This window comes from Anomaloglossus baeobatrachus, chromosome 11, assembly GCF_048569485.1.
Source record: "Anomaloglossus baeobatrachus isolate aAnoBae1 chromosome 11, aAnoBae1.hap1, whole genome shotgun sequence".
NCBI classification, from domain to species: domain Eukaryota; kingdom Metazoa; phylum Chordata; class Amphibia; order Anura; family Aromobatidae; genus Anomaloglossus; species Anomaloglossus baeobatrachus.
In genome coordinates, this window is record NC_134363.1 from 74,431,902 (window position 1) to 74,452,805 (window position 20,904).

The window sequence follows — 20,904 nt, forward strand, 5'->3', positions numbered from 1 at the left end:
CTTCACTGTCGCCTGTTACCAATCCCTAGCCAGTCACTTGTAGTTTGAAGCAGTCATTTTAAATAAAATAAGGCTGTGCATGTTTGTTCATGTGTCTATTGGATATGTTTGGTATGGTGCATCATCTATAAACAAGTAGAGGCACTTCCATCAAGAACTTGGTCTTTTTTCATCCTATGTCCTATGTAATAAAATCTATACAGCACAAGTCTGCTATTAGTAGCCACCAGTTGCATGAACCAAACCAGTTAGCTGTAAAGTTTCATTATATAGAAACATGCAATCATGGAATCCAATGAAATGCAATATATTTATTTTCATTATACATTAGCTCAGTACAGGCATTACATTCGGAAAACATCAATATCCTTTACTAGATCATTCATCAAAAAACAATGAATTTGTAAAACTGTGTTGGTCATGTATAAAAATGTTAATTTCTAACCAGTGATCATCACCGTTTAGTAAATATATGGAATTTAGAACACTTGGTCAGCTGGCAAAGCCCAGTTATTCCTGTATGCTTGTATCCCAAGGAAATTTCACACTGCAGTCCTGCATTTCTGATTTGTAGATCTTGTCAAAATATTCATTTTGAGCCACAGTAAAATTGTTTTTCCAGTCTCCGACTATTCCTGTAATAAATCACAAGTGGTGACAAAATATCTTATTTCATCTTCAAGAGATCTGTGATCTGCAGATAGTAAGCCTTATAATATTATTCACAAAAGACAATACGTAGGAAATAGGAAAACTAAAAAAGCTGGGAATGTAGCACGATAAAATGAGATAAAGTCAAAAACAATTTTATCACATTAATCTAAGCTGCATGTTTCTGCATTAAATCAATACTTTCCGCAAGTATATTGGCATGGTCTTCTCTGTTGAGTTTTGTGACAGGTTCTGGGTCAGAGCCTCACTTTACCTTGTGAGACTCTGCTGATTAAATGAATTGGCTTTCCTTTGAGGAGGAGAGGGTTAATGTCAGTTTACCTTCCAGTAGTTCCTGACTCCTGGTCAGGTGTTTCTGGTTTGGAGCACTCCCCGGCCCTATATATATATATATATATATATATATATATATATATATATACCCTCTACTTCCAGCAGATGGTGCCGGTTATTTTTATTCATTAGCTTGGCCAGGAGAAGAAAGTAGCTGGAGAAACCCTCTCTCTGTTCTGCTTTGTTGGCTGCAGCATTGGTGTAGGCTGCAGCAGTTCGGGGTGTGCTGGTTGTACAGTATGGGAGTTTCCCAGTAGTCTGTTTTCTTTCCCCCTTTTATGTTGTTTCCCCTTGTGCACTTTAGTGGCTCCTTTTGGGTGTGCTTGCCGTGTGTAAGCGTTGTCGTTTTACCCTGTCCATGTTTGGTTGTGGGATTGGTGTTTACGGTCCTGGCTCACCCCTCAAGCGTAGGTGGGGGCTAGGACAGGAGTTAGGGCCAGGTTAGGGGCCCAGACCTCCCTAAATTTAAGGGTGTCTCCTTGAGTGAGGATCCCCAGCCTTAGGGCCAGCATAGGTTATCCTGTGGTCCCTGGGCACCCGTGACATATATCTGAGCAAACAAAGGGATCTATAAATGGGATTGAAAGAATGGAATACAAGATTGAAGTATAATAATGAAGGTAATAGTATAAGATTTCATACAGGCTTACAGTCATATGAAAACGTTTGGGCACCCCTATTAATGTTAACCTTTTTTTCTTATAACAATTTGGGTTTTTGCAACAGCTATTTCAGTTTCATATATCTAATAACTGATGGACTGAGTAATATTTCTGGATTGAAATGAGGTTTATTGTACTAACAGAAAATGTGCAATCCGCATTTAAACAAAATTTGACCTGTGCAAAAGTATGGGCACCCTTATCAATTTCTTGATTTGAACACTCCTAACTACTTTTTACTGACTTACTAAACCACTAAATTGGTTTTGTAACCTCATTGAGCTTTGAACTTCATAGGCAGGTGTGTCCACTCATGAGAAAAGGTATTTAAGGTGGCCACTTGCAAGTTGTTCTCCTATTTGATCTCCTATGAAGAGTGGCATCATGGGCTCCTCAAAACAACTCTCAAATGATCTGAAAACAAAGATTATTCAACATAGTTGTTCAGGGGAAGGATACAAAAAGTTGTCTCACAGATTTAAACTGTCAGTTTCCACTGTGAGGAACATAGTAAGGAAATGGAAGAACACAGGTACAGTTCTTGTTAAGCCCAGAAGTGGCAGGCCAAGAAAAATATCAGAAAGGCAGAGAAGAAGAATGGTGAGAACAGTCAAGGACAATCCACAGACCATTTCCAAAGACCTGCAGCATCATCTTGCTGCAGATGGTGTCAATGTGCATTGGTCAACAATACAGCGCACGTTGCACAAGGAGAAGCTGTATGGGAGAGTGATGCGAAAGAAGCCATTTCTGCAAGCACGCCACAAACAGAGTCGCCTGAAGTATGCAAATGCATATTTGGACAAGCCAGTTACATTTTGGAAGAAGGTCCTGTGGACTGATGAAACAAAGATTGAGCTGTTTGGTCATACAAAAAGGTATTATGCATGGAGGCAAAAAACACGGCATTCCAAGAAAAGTACTTGCTACCCACATTAAAATTTGGTGGAGGTTCCATCATGCTTTGGGGCTGTGTGGGCAATGCCAGCACCGGGAATCTTGTTAAAGTTGAGAGTCGCATGGATTCAACTCAGTATCAGCAGATTCTTGACAATAATGTGCAAGAATCAGTGACGAAGTTGAAGTTACGCAGGGGATGGATATTTCAGCAAGACAATGATCCAAAACACCGCTCCAAATCTACTCAGGCATTCATGCAGAGGAACAATTACAATGTTCTGGAATGCCCATCCCAGACCCCAGACCTGAATATCATTGAAAATCTGTGGGATGATTTGAAGCGTGCTGTCCATGCTCGGCGACCATCAAACTTAACTGAACTGAAATTTTTTTGTTAACAGGAATGGTCAAATATACCTTCATCCAGGATCCAGGAACTCATTAAAAGCTACAGGAGAGACTTCCGGATCCTGCCCTGATCATGTAGGACGCAGGGCGCCTGAGCTCCGTCATTACCTGCAGCCCTGACATATATACCGGATAACCCACCAGCCTCCCCCGCTCCATATGATCGGTGAGTGAAGCTGCGTTATGCAGGGAAGCTAATGAGGAGCCGTGGAGACATTGATCTGAAGCAGCAACGGTAAATTTCGCTCCCCCCCCCCTCCCTCTCAAGATCTGTCAGCGTGATAAAGATGGCGCCGGAGCAGGCCATGCAATAATAAATCAGATCCGTGCACGGAGAGCAGGGCACAGCTGTGGGCTTACCTATGATGCAGAGATTACTCACTCCTGTCCCCCAGCACTAATCACTTAACCGGCAGCAAACAATAAAGTCACAGGAGTCCTGATAAGATATCAGCAGCAATCAGTTCTGTAGAGAGAAGAGAAAGTTCTGTAGAGAGAAGAAAAAAACAGCAGGGAATCCCTGCGCCCTTCCCCCATCACTGTCCAGACCTGTGCATAAGCAGGGGCTGAATTTCTAGAGACACAGAGCCAGTGCAAAGTCTGGAGAAAGTGAAAGAAGATTGAAGGGGGAGGCACTTTGGCTCCTAGTTTAAACAGAGATCCCTGCAGAGTTACAGGACATTGACAATTCATATAACTGGGGAGGGGGAAGAAAGGGGTGAAAGTGAAAATAAGAAAAAAGGGGGAGCAGGATCAAGATTTGTCTGACAACCCACACTAAATCAGTGTCAAAACTTACGTCCCTTCATTCACTACTTGAAGGAAAGATACCTGCTGCGCAGCAGCTCCAAAACACAAAATCCTCATACATCCAGTGTACAGTGTGAAAAAAAGATTGTGACTTCCCATACAGAATTAAGTGTCCCTCAGTCACCTGAAAATACTCATCAGATGGCGATGGAGGAATACCCTGGGACCCCGGATGTATTCAAAATGTTGGAGGGTATTGAATATAAGCGTCTGGCTGATGAAGTCGCCAATCGTCTGCTATCTGACATTTCCGCTACAATTAAAGCATCAATAGCAACAGCTCTCAGTGCCATACAGAACCAACTTGATGAGACGGTGGAACAGGTTGCAGCTATGGAAACCAGAATGTTGACATTAGAGGATGACTTCAGCTCTGACCATACTATAGTCATGCGTCTGGCCAGGCAGAATCTGATCCTAAGGGACCGTGTGGATGATCTGGAGAACCGCTCCAGAAGGAGCAATTTGCGCATAGTTAGCCTGCCTGAAGCATACCCGGTTGGTGAGCTACGTACATTGTGTGAATCAACTATTACTACAACCCTGGGAGTAGCGGGAAGGAGAAAAGTGGAAAGGGTGCATCGCATTGGTCCGCTAAGGAGGGTGAGGGTGAAAATAACAGACGCCCAAGACAAGTCATAATGAAATATTTGGACTTCTCCGATAAACAGGAAATATTACAGGCGTACAAGAAAATGAAACATCCCTTGGAGGTGAATGGCTCGCGCATCTTGCTCTTCGAGGATTTTTCTGCAGAGGTCACACAGCAGCGGAGGGCATTCTCATACATATGCTCGGCCTTATTTAAGAGAAATATACGCTTTCAGTTAAAATACCCGGCAACGTTGATTATCAGACATCAAGATGGATCCTACAATTCTTTCTCAAGCCCAAAGGAGGCAGAGGCCTTTATTGAGCGGATCAGCAGTCCTCGTGACCTCAGGAATTCTCCAGGACAAGGGCGCAACGACTCACCGGACCAGAGAGTGACCAAAGGGAGCTCTGGAAAGTCCGCTACAGCTTCCCTGAAAGACCGGAGACAACAAAACAAGGAACTTAAGGGAACCTGAGACAAATGTCGGATGTGTAAAGTTCAAGGTGGGACACCTGTTTTTGATTTAGGCTGGAGAGACCGCTGTGAAGGGGAAAAAAAAAAATTCAAAAAATCTGAGGAGAGAGAACTTTTTTTTGTGTTTTCTCTCTTCTTTTGTAGGTGGGACACTCCTTTATATTGGTTAAATGCTATACAAGTATAAGGTTGACTGAGCTTGGAAAATGATCAGAAAAAAGTGAAGTCTAAGTATTATGGTATAGTTGGGGGGGGAGAGGGGAGGGAGATGTTTGAAATGTGTGGGGATTTTGGATTTAAGTGAAGTAGCGAAGAGTTAATACAGAGGTATTATTACTATTACTCTCGTTATTGCAAGTGAGCACTATGTTCAATTGTCTAATTGGTTGAATTTTTTTTTTGGCAAGGGAGGGCATCAAAAACATGGTAAACGTAAGGCAGGATCTCAATTTACTACATTGCTTTATGAGAATAGTCACCTGGAATGTCAAGGGGTTGCATTCCCCCCAAAAAAGAATTAAGATATTACGCCACCTTAATCGCCTCAAACCGGACATTGCGCTCCTTCAGGAGACTCATCTGGAAGGTTCAGACATGCAGAGGATGGGGAAATTGTGGGTTGGAGGAGTCTACGGGTCATCTTCAGTTAAAAGGAAAGCAGGGGTTATTACATTAGTCAGTAGGAGATTACAACATCAAGTCCTGGAAACATATGCGGACACGGAAGGTAGGGTTCAGATGGTCTCAGTGGAGATCCCTGGAGGAATTTATAAAATCTTTAATATTTATGCCCCGAACGAAAACAATAAATCATTTTTTCAACAACTTGAGGCCAAAATTTTAGAACATGCCCATTTTAATCTAATGGGGGGATTTCAACTCGGTGGTATCTGTGCTAGAGGACAGAAAAAAAGCCAAAGGCCCCCCAAATGTACCGCGCGGACATAATAAAGTTATGCGTCCTCTGTTAAGTGCTACGGCCTTATGGGATGCGTGGAGACTAATGCACCCTCAGGATAGGGACTTTACGCACTATTCGCATGCTAATAGCGCCTGGTCTCGCATTGACTACTTTCTTATTTCAGGGAACCTGGTACGTGCGCTCCACTCAGCTACTATCCAGGATTTGGTGATTTCTGACCATGCCCCGGTGGTGTAAAGCTGGTGTCACACACAGCGACAACGACAACGACGTCGCTGCTACGTCACCATTTTCTGTGACGTTGCAGCGACGTCCCGTCGCTGTCGCTGTGTGTGACATCCAGCAACGACCTGGCCCCTGCTGTGAGGTCGCCGGTCGTTGCTGAATGTCCAGCTTCATTTTTTGGTCGTCACTCTCCCGCTGTGACACACACATCGCTGTGTGTGACAGCGAGAGAGCGACGAAATGAAGCGAGCAGGGAGCAGGAGCCGGCGTCTGGCAGCTGCGGTAAGCTGTAACCAGCGTAAACATCGGGTAACCAAGGGAAGACCTTTCCCTGGTTACCCGATATTTACCTTCATTACCAGCCTCCGCCCTTGCTGCCAGCGCCGGCTCCTGCTCTGTGCACATGTGGCTGCAGTACACATCGGGTAATTAACCCGATGTATACTGTAGCAAGGAGAGCAAGGAGCCAGCGCTAAGCAGTGTGCGCGGCTCCCTGCTCTCTGCACTGTGACATGTAGCTGCAGTACACATCGGGTTAATTAACCCGATGTGTACTGTACCTAGGAGAGCAAGGAGCCAGCGCTAAGCGCGGCTCCCTGCTCTCTGCACATGTAGCACAGCGACGTTATGATCGCTGCTGCGTCGCTGTGTTTGACAGCTAAGCAGCGATCATAACAGCGACTTACAAGGTCGCTGTTACGTCACCGAAAATGGTGACGTAACAGCGACGTCGTTGTCGCTGTCGCTTAGTGTGAACCCAGCTTTAGACCTAGCAAATATCTATCCCAGAGGAACGGACTTCCATCTGTGGAGATATCCTTCCTTCCTTAAAGATAACGAAGATTTTTCCTTGAAATTAAAGGAATGGTGGACGGAGTTTATGGTACATAATAATCAGCATAAAGACACACCTATGTTATTATGGGACACGGCGAAGGCAGTATTACGGGGCAGAACGATAGCACATGTTTCCTATTTGAAGAAAAAGGCTCAACTTAAATTTACTGAAACCTCCCATAAATTGAGGGAAGCATATACTTCTTTTCAAAAGCATCCTGATAGGGACCATTGGGATAGATGGGTAATAGCCCAAAGGGCTTTTAATGGGTGGGCGGAAAAACGGGAACAAACAGTTAGGTCAATTAACCTATAAGGAGCCCCTTTAAATTCTCAAAAATTGATTCCCATCAAAGACTAAAGGCTGCTTTACACCAGGCAATCTATCGTGCGATAGATCGTCGGGGTCACGGTTTTTGTGACGCACATCCGGCATCGCTGGTGATGTCGGCCTGTGTGACACCTCCTAGCGACGCAGTATCGCTCACAAATCGTGAGTCGGGTACTGCTCGTTAGGTTCCATAATATCGTTTACTTTAGTTGACCATCGTTTCCGTGGTAGCACACGTCGCTCCGTGTGACACCACGGGAACGATGAGCAGCTCACCTGCCTCCCGCGGCCGCCGCCGTCTCTATGTGGAAGGAAGGAGGTGGGCGGGATGTTTACGTCCCGCTCATCTCCGCCCCTCCGCTTCTATTGGCCGGCGCCCGTGTGACGTCGCTGTGACGCCGAACGTCCCTCCCACTCCAGGAAGTGGACGTTCGCCGCCCACAGCGAGGTCGCACGAGAGGTAAGTATGTGTGACGGGGTTTACTAACTTTGTGCGACACGGGCAGCGATTTGCCCGTGACGCAAAAAGGACGGGGGCGGGTACGATCGATTGTGAAATCGCACAGTCGGTCGTACCGTGTAAAGCAGGCTTAATACCTACAATTAAGACACAGGAATCTAGATTGCTTGCAAAAAGTGAAACAATTATTTTTATTAATTAAGCAAAGTACATTTTCATTTTAATTAGTGACATTTCACAAAAGGACCATAGTTTAGTGACAAATGGAGGGAAAATAGTATAGCCACACTAAAAGTTTATGGTGATGTACCCCGAGTAGGCAGAAACCCCTATAAGTCCACCAATATGTTAAATGCCAGTTAAGACCAAACAGCAGAATTGTCAGGGAAATAATATCTCAAAAACTGAACCTATGTGCCCAGATATCATCATGCATATGTGCCAACCGACCCGTTATGGTCTAATGGTAACACTATTTATATGTGGATGTAAGCACCCTCAATCCTGACATTAAATTGAGAGCTGCACATGAGTACTCAAGGAAGCATGTGCAAAAAATGTATGCACTGGGTTAAATGGTATATCTACCCAATGTTAAAATTAATCCAGGTCACACATGGATATGTTGTCAAGTACAGGTGATGTACTGAGAAGACTAGTTAAACCTGCAATACGCCTGCAATACTGATACGTTGGTCCATACCTGAAGTCATGTTTAGTAAGGGTTAAAGGGTTTCCACGTGGTCGGGGTCCGTCACCAGTAAACCTGCCTCAACGCGCGTTTCACCGCTTCGGTTTCGTCAGGAGGCTTATGTATTAGAAAGTGATGTCCCCTTTTATAGATCCCCCGATCAGGTGCAGGTGTGCGCGGACCGTCAGCTGTTGTGGACGCGCCCACCAACATGATGCAGATTCCGCGAGCCCGTCGCCTGTCGAGCGCGTCATACGCCGCATGATCGCAATCATGCGGTCAGCGGTCATGTGACACGGAGCCAGCAAGGAAACCGGATGTATCATCCGGTCGCCATGCCAACTCATTCAGTCGGCTGACTTGTTCGCGGCGATATGCAGCGCATGTCGGAGGCGCGTCAGAACCGTCTGCGCGCACACCCTGAGCCCGATCGTCTTAGATCATAATTATACTATAACCTCACCAATGGTAAGTAACCTAACACATACCGCAAATCAATGATCAACTATTCAAATATGAACATTAATGCTATAAGGCTTAGAGAGAGAGACAGAAGATAAAAGATAAAAGTAAAGGGATCACAATATATTATTTATGTAAATCAGATGACAAAACGTAATATACTAGTTATTACTATAATCATTGTATGTGAACATATCTAATGAACACTTATAGAAAATACTGTAATCCCAGTTTTATATTTTTCTCTTGTTTTTTCTTTTCCTTCTCTCCTTCCTTAAGTTTGTAATGTAGGTTATTACACATCGTCCAATGGGGGTCATCATTCAATGGATGGTAAATATATTAATGTCACTAATTAAAATGAAAATGTACTTTGCTTAATTAATAAAAATAATTGTTTCACTTTTTGCAAGCAATCTAGATTCCTGTGTCTTAAACAGTTAGGTCAATGCAAGAAGCTACATTACATCGCTTTGGAAATAAAGCAGGGAAAATACTGGCCAACTTAGTGAAAAATAGGATTATAACTCAGGGACCCATCCAAATAAAAAATCAAAAGGGGGAGATACACAAAAACCCTAAGACAATAATTGAGACTTTAGGCATGTATTATAGAAACCTTTATTCGTCGGAAAAGTGAGACAAATTTCCAGATAATAATCTCTTATCTAAAGTGACATTACCTCGACTCACAGAAGAGCATCGCACTTTTCTGAATGCCAAAATTACGAGGGAAGAAATATTGGGGACAATTAACTCCATGCACAATTATAAAGCCCCTGGCCCTGACGGATTTACGGGAGAATTCTATAAAACAGTAAAGGAAGAGATTTTACCTACATTACTAGAGCTGTATAATAGCATACTAGACGGTAATGCGTCTTTCCAAAATAATAACCGGGCATATATAAAATTGATCCCAAAACAGGGGAAGGACCCAACGGATCCTGGTTCGTACAGGCCCATATCACTTATCAACCTAGATATGAAGATAATGTCAAAAATTATGGCAAATCGTCTAGCTATAATTCTTCCCCAACTGATTTCCCCAGCACAGGCCGGTTTCATTCAGAAAAGATCAGGGACACTAAATATTAGAAAAGTTCTTCTTGTCATGGATAGGGTTAACCTTCGGCCTCTGAAAGGAGAATCTCCCGCTTTGCTTACAATAGATGCTGAGAAAGCCTTTGATAATATTGAGTGGGCATGGTTTTATACAGTTCTAGATGAAATGCATTTTTCGGGGTCATTTTATACCTAAATTAGAGAAATTTACACAAATCCGAAGGCTCAAGTTTACATTCCAGGATATCTGTCAGCCCCTTTTCTGTTACTGAAAGGAACCAGACAGGGTTGCCCCCTTTCCCCATTACTTTTTAATCTGGCTCTGGAACCATTGGTAGGATTGTTATCTACACATAGCATCTTCCAGGGTATTTCTGTAAATAATAGGCAAATTCAGTCAGCTTTTTTTGCGGATGATATTTTGCTTTTCCTTTCGAATTCAGCTAAGCAGGTCCCCCAGATTTTACAAATTTTGCGAGAGTTTGGAGCGTACTCAGGCTTCAAGATTAATGCGTCAAAGTGCGAGCTTCTATACCTGGGAGGGACAAATGTTCAAACACGGGAGCAGAACCCTTTTGAAGGAATTACATTGGCTAAGTCATATATCACATACTTGGGAGTTAAAATAGGTAAGCTTCCGGCAACCCTTTATAGTCTAAACTATCCACCCATTCTGAGCCAAATAGAGCAAGATCTAAAAAGATGGCACGACCTTCCTTTGAACCTAATTGGTAGAGTCCACCTAATTAAGATGATGTCGATATCAAAATTAATGTATCATCTCCAAACACTTCCCCTGCTTCTCAAACATAAAGATATTGTCCAGCTAAATAAAGCTTTTTCACACTTCATTTGGAGGGGGAAACGCCCTCGTATAGGGCTTAAGAAGTTGATGGCATCTAAGGTTCATGGAGGTCTGAGTTTGCCGAACATTCGGGGTTACAATATAGCCTGTTTGACTAGATATATATTGGATTGGATTAAAGGCTCTAGGGATTATTCAGCGTTGGAGCTTGAGAGAGACTATGCACAACCTTGGGATCTGGTGGCATTACTTTATACTAGGCAGGCTAATTTCCCAGTGAAAATCAAGCACTCTTCCTTATTTAAAGACACGATTGCAACGTGGAAGGCGTTGAGGAAAAATTACAAACTTCCCCATAAAATATCCAAATACTTGCCTATATGGGGGAATCCAGAGTTTGTGCAGGGGACAAGCAATAAGCTGTTTGAAGAGTAGAAGGTGAGGGGTATAATGACTGTTGCTCATCTCTTGCACACCTCAGAGCCTAGATGGTTGAGTAGAGACGAACTTATAGCGCAGTATGGCTTGGGGCCTAACCAACTAATCCAATATGACCAAGTGAGATATAGTATTATGACTCAATTGCATGATGTGACCCAGGAGGTAGTATTTAACTCTTTTGATTGTCTTGTAAAAAACTCAATAACTTCATCATCTATCTCTTTTCTTTATGGAGCCATGCATGATCTACTAATAGGACAGCACCCGGAAGTTTTTTTTAAATCTTGGGAGAAACAATTTGAGGACCCGTCTATGGGGGTAAAAATTAGGGGAGGGTGGAATGCTCTTCGTAAATCAATTTTAAATGAGCATTGTCGAGAAACCCAATTTAGAATTATGCACAAGGCAATTTATGGTTTCAATCTCCCTCCATCAGCAACAAAGCTAGACAGGCTTACGTATTGCCCTAAGTGTAAGAGTAGTGGAACTGATCTCCTTCACGGGTTGTGGTCCTGCCCCCATTTGAGTCCATTATGGTCACACATCAAAAGCTGTATACAAAAGCTGTGGGGTTTTGAAGTTTGGCTCTCACCTGGGTTTGCTCTTTTTCACCATTGGGAGGAGGGGAACGATACTAAAGGGAAGATAACTAACCCACCCAGACTTATACATGTGATACTTCTGGCAGCCAAGAGAGCGATACTTAAAAAATGGTTGGAGTCTAGGGTCCCCACGATTGAAGAGATCTTGGGTCAGCTCATGCATCTTTTTGAAATAGAAGGATTGGATGCAGAAAGGAGGGCGGATAGAATACGACAGCACTTTAACAAATGGAAGAAATTCATACTGGCCTATTGTACTCGGGAGGAGATAGTCTGGATTATGTCACCTTTCAAGGACACAGTCTGGTATCATACCGAAAAATTGAAGGGTACATTGGATGGCTTGGAGGTGGGGGAGGAAAGACCGAAAGGTGACTAAAAGGAACTAAGTTGGCCTAGGAGGAAATAACCGATTTTGAGGGGGGCTTCTTTATTCTATGTCATTACCATGTTTATAAGGGTTCAATGGGGGGAATGATAAGTATGATGGGTTAAGGGGTCGCTGCTTTCCTCTGCTTTATCTTGCCATGTTACGGTTATTAATTTTAAAGACTGGTATGATACAGGTAAAATATATCTTTGTACCGTGTTAGCCAGTATAGATAAAAAATTGTTTAAAAGAACCGAAGTCCTCAGTGGTTGATACCTTTTAATGGCTAACTGAAAAGATGGTAATAATAGCAAGCTTTCGAGACTACTCAGGTCTCTTCATCAGGCATGGTATAACACAAAATCTGAAGAGTCACATATTTATACACAACAGGACATAGAATAGTGCAGTAAAGAAAAAAAACGAAAAAAAAACCCAACAAGTTACATGAAACAGAACTACCACTATGGCAGGGTTACAAAAATGTTTGGCCACAGGTAGATCTATTCTTTTTTCCTTAATTGTGTGGCGGTGAGAATTCATCCTTGTCCTGAGCTGTTGTCCTGTCTCCCCTACATACAGACCCACTGTTGGACATTTGGTACATATAATCAAGTACACCACATTGGTTGTGGTGCAGCTGAAGGTACCTGGGATCTTGTTGTCCTGATGTGATCTGGGAATCTTTATCTTGTCCGTTGTCAGTATAAATGGACAGGTCTTACATTTTTTCTGGTTGCAGGGAAATGTTCCTGTTGGTGTTGGAGAGGACAGGGAGCTTCTGACAATGATGCTTCCTAGATTTGGGGGCTGTCTAAAACACAGAAGTGAGGGGTCTGTAAAATAGATTTTAACCTGGCATCTTTTTGGAGTAATGGTTGTAGTTTCCGTGCAGCTCCTCTAAACACCTCCAGATGTGGATTGTAGGTGACTACAAGAGGGACCCGATTGTTTTCTTCTTTAGTTTTATAATGTAGGAGATGGTTTCTTGATATTCTGGTGGCTCTTGTAATCTGGTTTTCAATTGTTCTTGGGTGGTAGCCTTGATTCAAAAAGGTCTTTCTGAGGCCCTCAAGGTGATTGTCTCTATCTGTACTGTTGGAACATATCCGATTGTACCTGATAGCCTGGCTATATACAATAGAGTTTTTTATGTGTTTTGGATGAAACTGTCCCATTTCAGGTATGTTGGATGGTCAATTGGCTTCTTGTACAGGGATGTCTGTATTTCATTGTTCCGTAGTTTAATGATGAGGTCCAAGAAGTTGATTTCCGTGCTGGAGTAGTTGAGTGTTAGGTTGATGGTGGGATGAAACTGTTTAAAATGTTCATGGAAGGTCTTCAGCTGCTGCTCAGACTCTGTCCAGATGATTAAAATATCATCAATGTAACGGTAGTAGGCCAGAGGCCTGATAGGACAAGAGGATAAAAAGTCACTCTCAAGCTTGGCCATGAAAAGATTTGCATATTGTGGTGCCATTTTTCTTCCCATTGCAGTCCCAGTCTCCTGTAGTTATTGTCAAATGCAAAGTAATTATGGGTGAGGATGAATTTTGTAAGCTTAATTATGGGTGAGGATGAATTTTGTAAGCTTCAAGCTTACAAAATTCATCCTCACTCATAATTACTTTGCATTTGACAATAACATATATCTACGGGAGACTGGGACTGCAATGGGAAGCAAAATGGCACCACAATATGCAAATCTTTTCATGGCCAAGCTTGAGAGTGACTTTTTATCCTCTCAGAAACTACAACCATTACTGCAAAAAGATGCCAGGTTAAAATCTATTTTTACAGACCCCCCACTTCTGTGTTTTAGACAGCCCCCAAATCTAGGAAGCATCATTGTCAGAAGCTCCCTATCCTCTCCAACAAAAACAGGAACATTTCCCTGCAACCAGAAAAAATGCAAGACCTGTCCATTAATATTGACAACAGACAAGATAAAGATTGCCAGATCACATCAGGACTATAAGATCCCAGGTACCTTCAGCTGCACCACAACCAATGTGGTGTACTTGATTATATGTACCAAATGTCCAACAGGGGGTCTGTATGTAGGGGAGACAGGACAACAGCTCAGGACAAGGATGAATTCCCACCGCCACACAATTAAGGAGAAAAGAATAGATCTACCTGTGGCCAAACATTTTTGTAACCCAGACCACAGCATCATGGACATGAAATTGCTGGTATTGAAAGGAAATTTCAAGTCCCAGAGAGATAGGAGACTATGGGAGTACAAACTTATGATGACCTTTGACACATTCAGAGCAGGAATGAATGTGTCTCATGTCTCACAGCCCTGGACCAGACCCTTATCAAAGGACAATAAAACTTTCACACTGAACTGCAGCAGTATTTATGGCTAGAACAGCTTGTCCCCCTGCCATAGAGATAGTTCTGTTTCATATAACTTGTTCTTTTTTTTTTTTTTTTTTTTTTTTTTTTACTGCACTATTCTAAGTCCTGTTGTGTATAAATACGTGACTCTTCAGATTTTGTGTTATACCATGCCTGATGAAGAGACCTGAGTAGTCTCGAAAGCTTGCAATTATTACCATCTTTTCAGTTAGCCATTAAAAGGTATCAACCACTGAGGACTCTCTGTTCTTTTAAACAATTTTTTCATGGATTCATGTATTTTTACATCAGTTAAGAGATGTGCTCCTCTGACCATCCGAGCGTGTCACAGCCTGGACCAGACCCTTATCAGAGGACAATAAAACTTTCACACTGAACTGCAGCAATATTTATGGCCACAACAGCTTGCCCCCCTGCCATAGTGATAGTTCTGTTTCATGTAACTTGTTTTTGTTTTTTTTTTCTTTTCTTTACTGCCCTATTCAATGTCCTGTTGAGTATAAATATGTGACTCTTCAGATTTTGTGTTATACTGAGCCTGATGAAGAGACCTGAGTAGTCTTGAAAGCTTGCTATTATTACCATCTTTTCAGTTAGCCATTAAAAGGTATCAACCACTGAGGACTTCGGTTCTTTTAAAGACTGGTATGGAATTTGTGATGATCAAACAGGACAATGTAATGTTTTTGTATTGAATTTACAATGCTGAATTCGCTTATGCCAGTGTTATATGTTATTGGAAAATTTGAATAAAAATATTGTTAAAAAAAAAGCTACAGGAAGCGACTAGAGGCTGTTATTTTTGCAAAAGGAGGAGCTACAAAATATTAATGTCACTTTTATGTTGAGGTGCCCATACTTTTGCACCGGTCAAATTTTGTTTAAATGCGGATTGCACAATTTCTGTTAGTACAATAAACCTCATTTCAATCCAGAAATATTACTCAGTCCAGCAGTTATTAGATATATGAAACTGAAATAGCTGTTGCAAAAACCCAAATTGTTATAAATAAAAAAGGTTAACATTAATAGGGGTGCCCAAACTTTTTCATATGACTGTACATCCTTGAAAAATTGTCAATATACAATAAGTCGCACATACGGTCATGTAGAATTAAAGGGGTTGCCCACTACTTTTTCAGTGATAGCCTATCCTAAGGATACATTACCAGTATCTGATCGGTAGGGGTGCGAAGCTGGAACCCCAGCCTAACAGCTGTTACCAGTGCCGTCCAGAAGTTCTCGGCTGCTGCTAGGAAAAAGCTATAGAGGTTCAACCATTTATTGCAGATTAATCCACTTGTCATTTGAATAGGGGGTAATCTGCAGTACACTATAGAAATGAAGGAGCTGCTGTTTTCCAACAGCATCTGAGAACTTCTGGCCACCGCTGGCACTAGTAAAACATGATCGGAGGGGATGCTGGGTGTTGCACGCCCACCAATCAGTTATTGATGGCCTATCATTGGGGGCCATTATTTTAAAAAAAAATACAATACAAAAAACATGTTTAATAAAGTTATACAACAATCCTGCACCGTACTATTGAAAAGGGGTGCAGAAAATTAACCTCATATTGAAAATGTATGTACAGAACATGTACATGAGTCTTGAGGTCACCATGTGTGAAGGGGGTTCAGAAGCTATGCTCTCTCCAGAGGAGGTGGATGCTGTCTATATTACAACACCACTATCTGTCTCTAACAGCAGCAGCTAAAACTGTCCCTATTGCTGGGATTAACTATTTAGTTGCTGCAGTGAATCTCAGACAGCATCATATAAATTGGAGAGGTAGCTGATGCACATGCACTGGCTCCCTTCAGCCACTCGAGATGTGATTGCAGGGGCGTGATGGCTTAGCACAGCAGCTGGGGACCCACTGGAGACCCCATTAAGGCTATAATGGTACTTTTGTCAAGGCTGAACTTTTTAGGAGACTGCAATTTTCACTATATACAATAATTTTGTGGTATTGCAGCATACAATATAAGCAATTGGATGATCACATGTTCAAATCCTCTATAGGAACTAAAAATTGTAAAAAAAAAAAGTTTAAAAATATGAAAAAATAAAAATAAAAAAATTCACAAAATATAAAAATTCAAATCAGCCTTTTTAAATAATAATAATAAAAAAAACCATATTTGGCATTACCATGTCCATGAAAGTCCAGTCTATCAAAATATAAAACATATTAACCCATATAGTGAATGCCATAAAGAGAGGAAAAAAATCTAAACTAAGGCTGTGTGCACACGCTGCATTTTTTTCATGTTTTTTATGTGGGTTTTTTTTATTGCAGATTTTAATGAATCTGCAAGGGATAACACATGCCAGCAAAGTCAATGAGAATCCTGAAGTGCTGTACACACATTGCAGATTTTTTCCTTGCAAATTTTGGTGCAGAAAAAATCTGAAACAAACATTTGACATGTTAATTGTTTCTGCATTTTTTCCAGTGTTTTTCCTATCACAGTGCAAGAACAACACGTATCAAAAAACGCATCACTAAAAGGAAAACAATTTGTTTCTGCAGCATTTTTCCTGCCAGGAGATGCAGAAAATCTACACACCAATCTGTAACGTAGGAACATACCCTGAGAACTCTGGGCCCGGGGTTGTTGCACAGGTACTAGGGATCCCGCGCGGATGTGGACTTTGAAGTTTGGGTTCACCCGGCCATCACTAGTCACTGACTGTCCCCAGAAACAGTTCTCTTGTCTGCCCGTAACTCCTCCCAGTCTGGTCCAGTCTCAACTGTTAACCCTAGATATGCCAAACTAAATGCATAAAACCACATTTTAAAACAGTACAATGCATTACAGAACATTTTCTTTGAGTGGGTGTGGGCAACACTTCTACTTCCTTATATAAGAACCTTGCAGGGAGTCGATGGTTGTCATGGATTATATATGTGACGCCCTGGCCTATCAGGTCGTCACAGGGTATTGTGCAATCTGTCCTTCTGCATGATATCCACCTCCTCCTTGGTTACTGGGTCCTTGACCTTTAGTGTTGCTAAGAACAAGCTAATCAAAGCCCTAGGAACACTCTGCACCACACCCACCAGACACACCAGTGGCTGACCTGAAGGGAATAGGGGCGCCCACTTGGGGGGTTGGTTTAGGGGAGGTCAGGAGTGTCAGGAGACAGTTTGTTAGTTCGTTGAGGAGTGACTCTTAAGAGGAGAGGTCAGGAGCTGGGCTCCTTGGTATACTAGGTGGCAGACGGACTGGGCCTGGTAGGAGCTGGACCCCGGTCGCAGGGGGATCGTGAAAAGAGGCACAGACTGTCGAGGAGGACAGCCGGCGGCCTTGTGCCATCTCCAGGCAGGGGCCAGGGCACGACGGGGTACGTGGACCCTAGGCCGGGAAGTAGCTTCAGGCGTCCTGGTAATTTACCCGACGAGGACAGAGCCTTCAAGATCCATTCTCCACCCGCTCCAAAATCGGGGTACTAGCGCGACGAGGGGGATAGGACTTTCCCACTACACGGTCCAGAAAATCCCAAGCGTGAACCCTGAGAGCAAGCTCACCCAGTTAGCCATACTGGTGAGCGGGACCCATTTAGTTCCATGCTAAAACGGACCAACTACAGACAAGAGGTGCCAAGGTTAAGGTCACAGGCTAACAAGCAACACCAACGGGCATGGGATCCAGGCGTGCTCCTTCCCTGCTGCAGTGCATCAATAACTTTGGTTTACCACGGTTGTCAGCATCAGTGTTATTGGACTGAGTGAGTACACAATTAACCTTTACCGGCCCGACGGCACCTCCCCAACGCCATCAACGAGTCCCGGGGCATTACCCCTACCCATGGAGGGGTTAAACACCTGGCTGCCCACACCATCGCCACTGGGTACTCCCAATCGCAGCAGTGGTACTCCAATCTTACCACGCATCACGGGGGGCGTCACGAAACTTCCATATCTTCCCCTGTAAATACCCCCCTTTTATTCCAAGTGGCCACGAGACCCCGACTCCTCGGGTCCGGAGACCCCTCGAGCCACCGTGGATTTGGATCCGAGCGGCAGCGGCACATACATATGAACAGCAAATCATTTTTACATTGCATTGCATATGATCAGGCTTTTTAACGTTTATTTAGGGCTTTTTCATGTAGGTTATAGAGCGCATCAACCTGAAAAAGACGAAAAATCGGAAGCCATCTGAAGCATGGACCGATAACTATTTAGCCACTTTACGGCTTTTAAAGCCTGAAACTGTAAAGAGAAGTTACAAATTACAAAATCTATGAACAGTGAGTCGTTCTGACATTACTGCTCATATGTTCATTCTTTTCTTTTTGCGCACTTTTAGACAGATTACAGGCGGGGTCTGACGGTAATGATGCTGTGTGCTTCTACCCTTAGTCTAGTCTGACCACTTAAAATGCCTAAGGCAGAAAAATGCAGAATGCAACCTTGACTACTTGACTACACATACATATTTTTTCTCAATATGGTACATTAATTCTTACCTTTTCTCATAAATGGGCTTTTCTCATGGTCCATGAAACCAGGAGCGAGGAGAGTGAAATTCGCCATCTTGTTCTGCTTCATGTTATTAAAGGAAGAATTTTCCACCACAGAGTCCACTGCTTTGTCATCTAACTCTTTTCCAAGAAATGTGCAAATCTTAATCACGCTTCCTCGTAGGTCCTGTTGCCGATTTAAGAAAATGCAATATTTAGCTTAATAATAAAGTTATTTTTTTTTCTACTTTTATGTTGAGACCAGATGCTAGAGGCCACATGAGGCCGAAACTTCATTCATGGTGTTTGCCAGTGCAGCACAATATTATTTATTAGTGTTGCCATCGACCCGCTATGGTCGGTAGGCGGCTCAGTGCGTGAACGGTAATTGAAAACCCTTTTTCTCCAATTTATTAAACACCAAAACAGCTCTGCAGGTCTGACATAATCCACATGAGGTCCCATGATGATCCTGGCACTGCTACATCCGGAGGTCACAGTGCTCGGTTACATTAGAAAATGTGACCGCTCATTGGTGCCTGCAGAACACACTCATGGAGCCACATTTGTGAGGGAGTATGTCAGTGAGTACACCTGAGGTCACAGCTGGAGGTAAAATGGTACTCCAGCTGTGACTTCAGGTGAACTGACCTCAGGTGAACTCAATGAACTCTGTGAACTCACTTGAAGTGAACTCAATGAATTCAGCTGAGGTGAGTTCACTGCATCTCCTGGCGATGCAGTTTTGATACCTTTTTGGTGCATATTTCTGCCAGGAAATGTAGATTTAGTGAGGAGATTTCTGCAAAAAAATACACAATGTGCGCACATAGTCAAATCCAGCACTGAGTTCAATGAATTTACCTAAGGTGAGTTTAAAAACACACCAACAATGTGATGTCCTCACATTAGCTGTCTGGGTCTCCAAAGTGGAATGTAAAAATAAATAATAATTAGAAAAATGGCATAGGGTCCTTCATATTTTGAAACACAGCAGAGATAAAACACACAGTAAGGGGCTGAAGCCTGCAGTGGTCTATTTTATTTGTGCTGGGTATCAAAATACGGAGAACGCCACATCATTCTTTCAAATTATTTATTTATTTTCACAAACCATTTTTTTAACCCAGACAACTAGTGTGAAGACAATCAAACACAGACGCCGACACAGAGGGTGGGCAGGGGAAGCAGTGAATATTCATAAGGTTTAATGATCAGACCAGGAAGCAGTGTGACAGCCGTGGAAAAACTCGGTATATAAAATTCTCCTGCTTAATTTACAATATTGATTCCTTTTGCAGTCTCTGAGCCCTTTATCCCGGCGGGCCAAACCTGAGTGTCCGTACATGGAGACTAGGTGCTCGGTACAGACCCGAACTTTACAGTTTGGGTCGCCCATCACTAGTGGTGAGTTGTACTTCAATGGAAATCTTCAAACAGAGTCTAATCTGGACACACATCTGTCTATGATTTTTTAGTGAATCCTGCAGCAGGTTGGACACAATGACCCTGAGGTCCCTGCCAACTCTAACATTCTATGATTCTACTATGAACCGTTGTGAAATTATGGAAATCACAGAATGGATGGATATGTCAATGTTATGCAAAATATGAGAAAATAGAAATTTTTAAATTTGTACTTGGGCTGGATGTACTTGGGCACAGAAACAATCAAGATCCGCTGCCGGCAGCTCCCTGTGCAATTGGCAACCAATGACATCCCAGATGTGCTCATTGGGAGACAAGTCTGGCGACGATGCAGTCTATGACAGCATGTTTAGGCCATACGGGCTTCTAACAAAAGAGCAACACACGGTGTTGTTTTGTTGTGTTGAGAAGTGGCAGCATGAGAATTTTTGTGGGTTCATAACTTGAGTTCCATTCACTTTTGATAAGTGACACTTTTTGTTATTTATTGAATGGTGGCAATGATTAACGATTATGGGACAACATCTTCAATATACTTTTTTTTTTTACACATTAAACAATTATGGCAAGC

The 20,904-nt window shown here is 42.6% G+C and overlaps 1 protein-coding gene across 2 annotated transcripts in view; it reads right to left on the reverse strand.

The window, feature by feature from the left end:
• Positions 1-291: 291 nt before the first annotated feature.
• The window catches only part of LOC142256868 (sulfotransferase 2B1-like), a 120,926-nt gene continuing 100,313 nt past the window's right edge, over positions 292-20,904 (reverse strand). For both annotated transcript variants that reach the window (XM_075328812.1, XM_075328811.1), the window contains exons 6-7: positions 18,912-19,092; positions 292-635 (exon numbers count right to left, since the gene is read on the reverse strand). In XM_075328812.1, the coding sequence (XP_075184927.1) occupies positions 511-635; positions 18,912-19,092 (306 nt within the window). In that variant the 3' untranslated portion in view covers positions 292-510. The remainder of the gene's footprint in view (positions 636-18,911; positions 19,093-20,904) is intronic.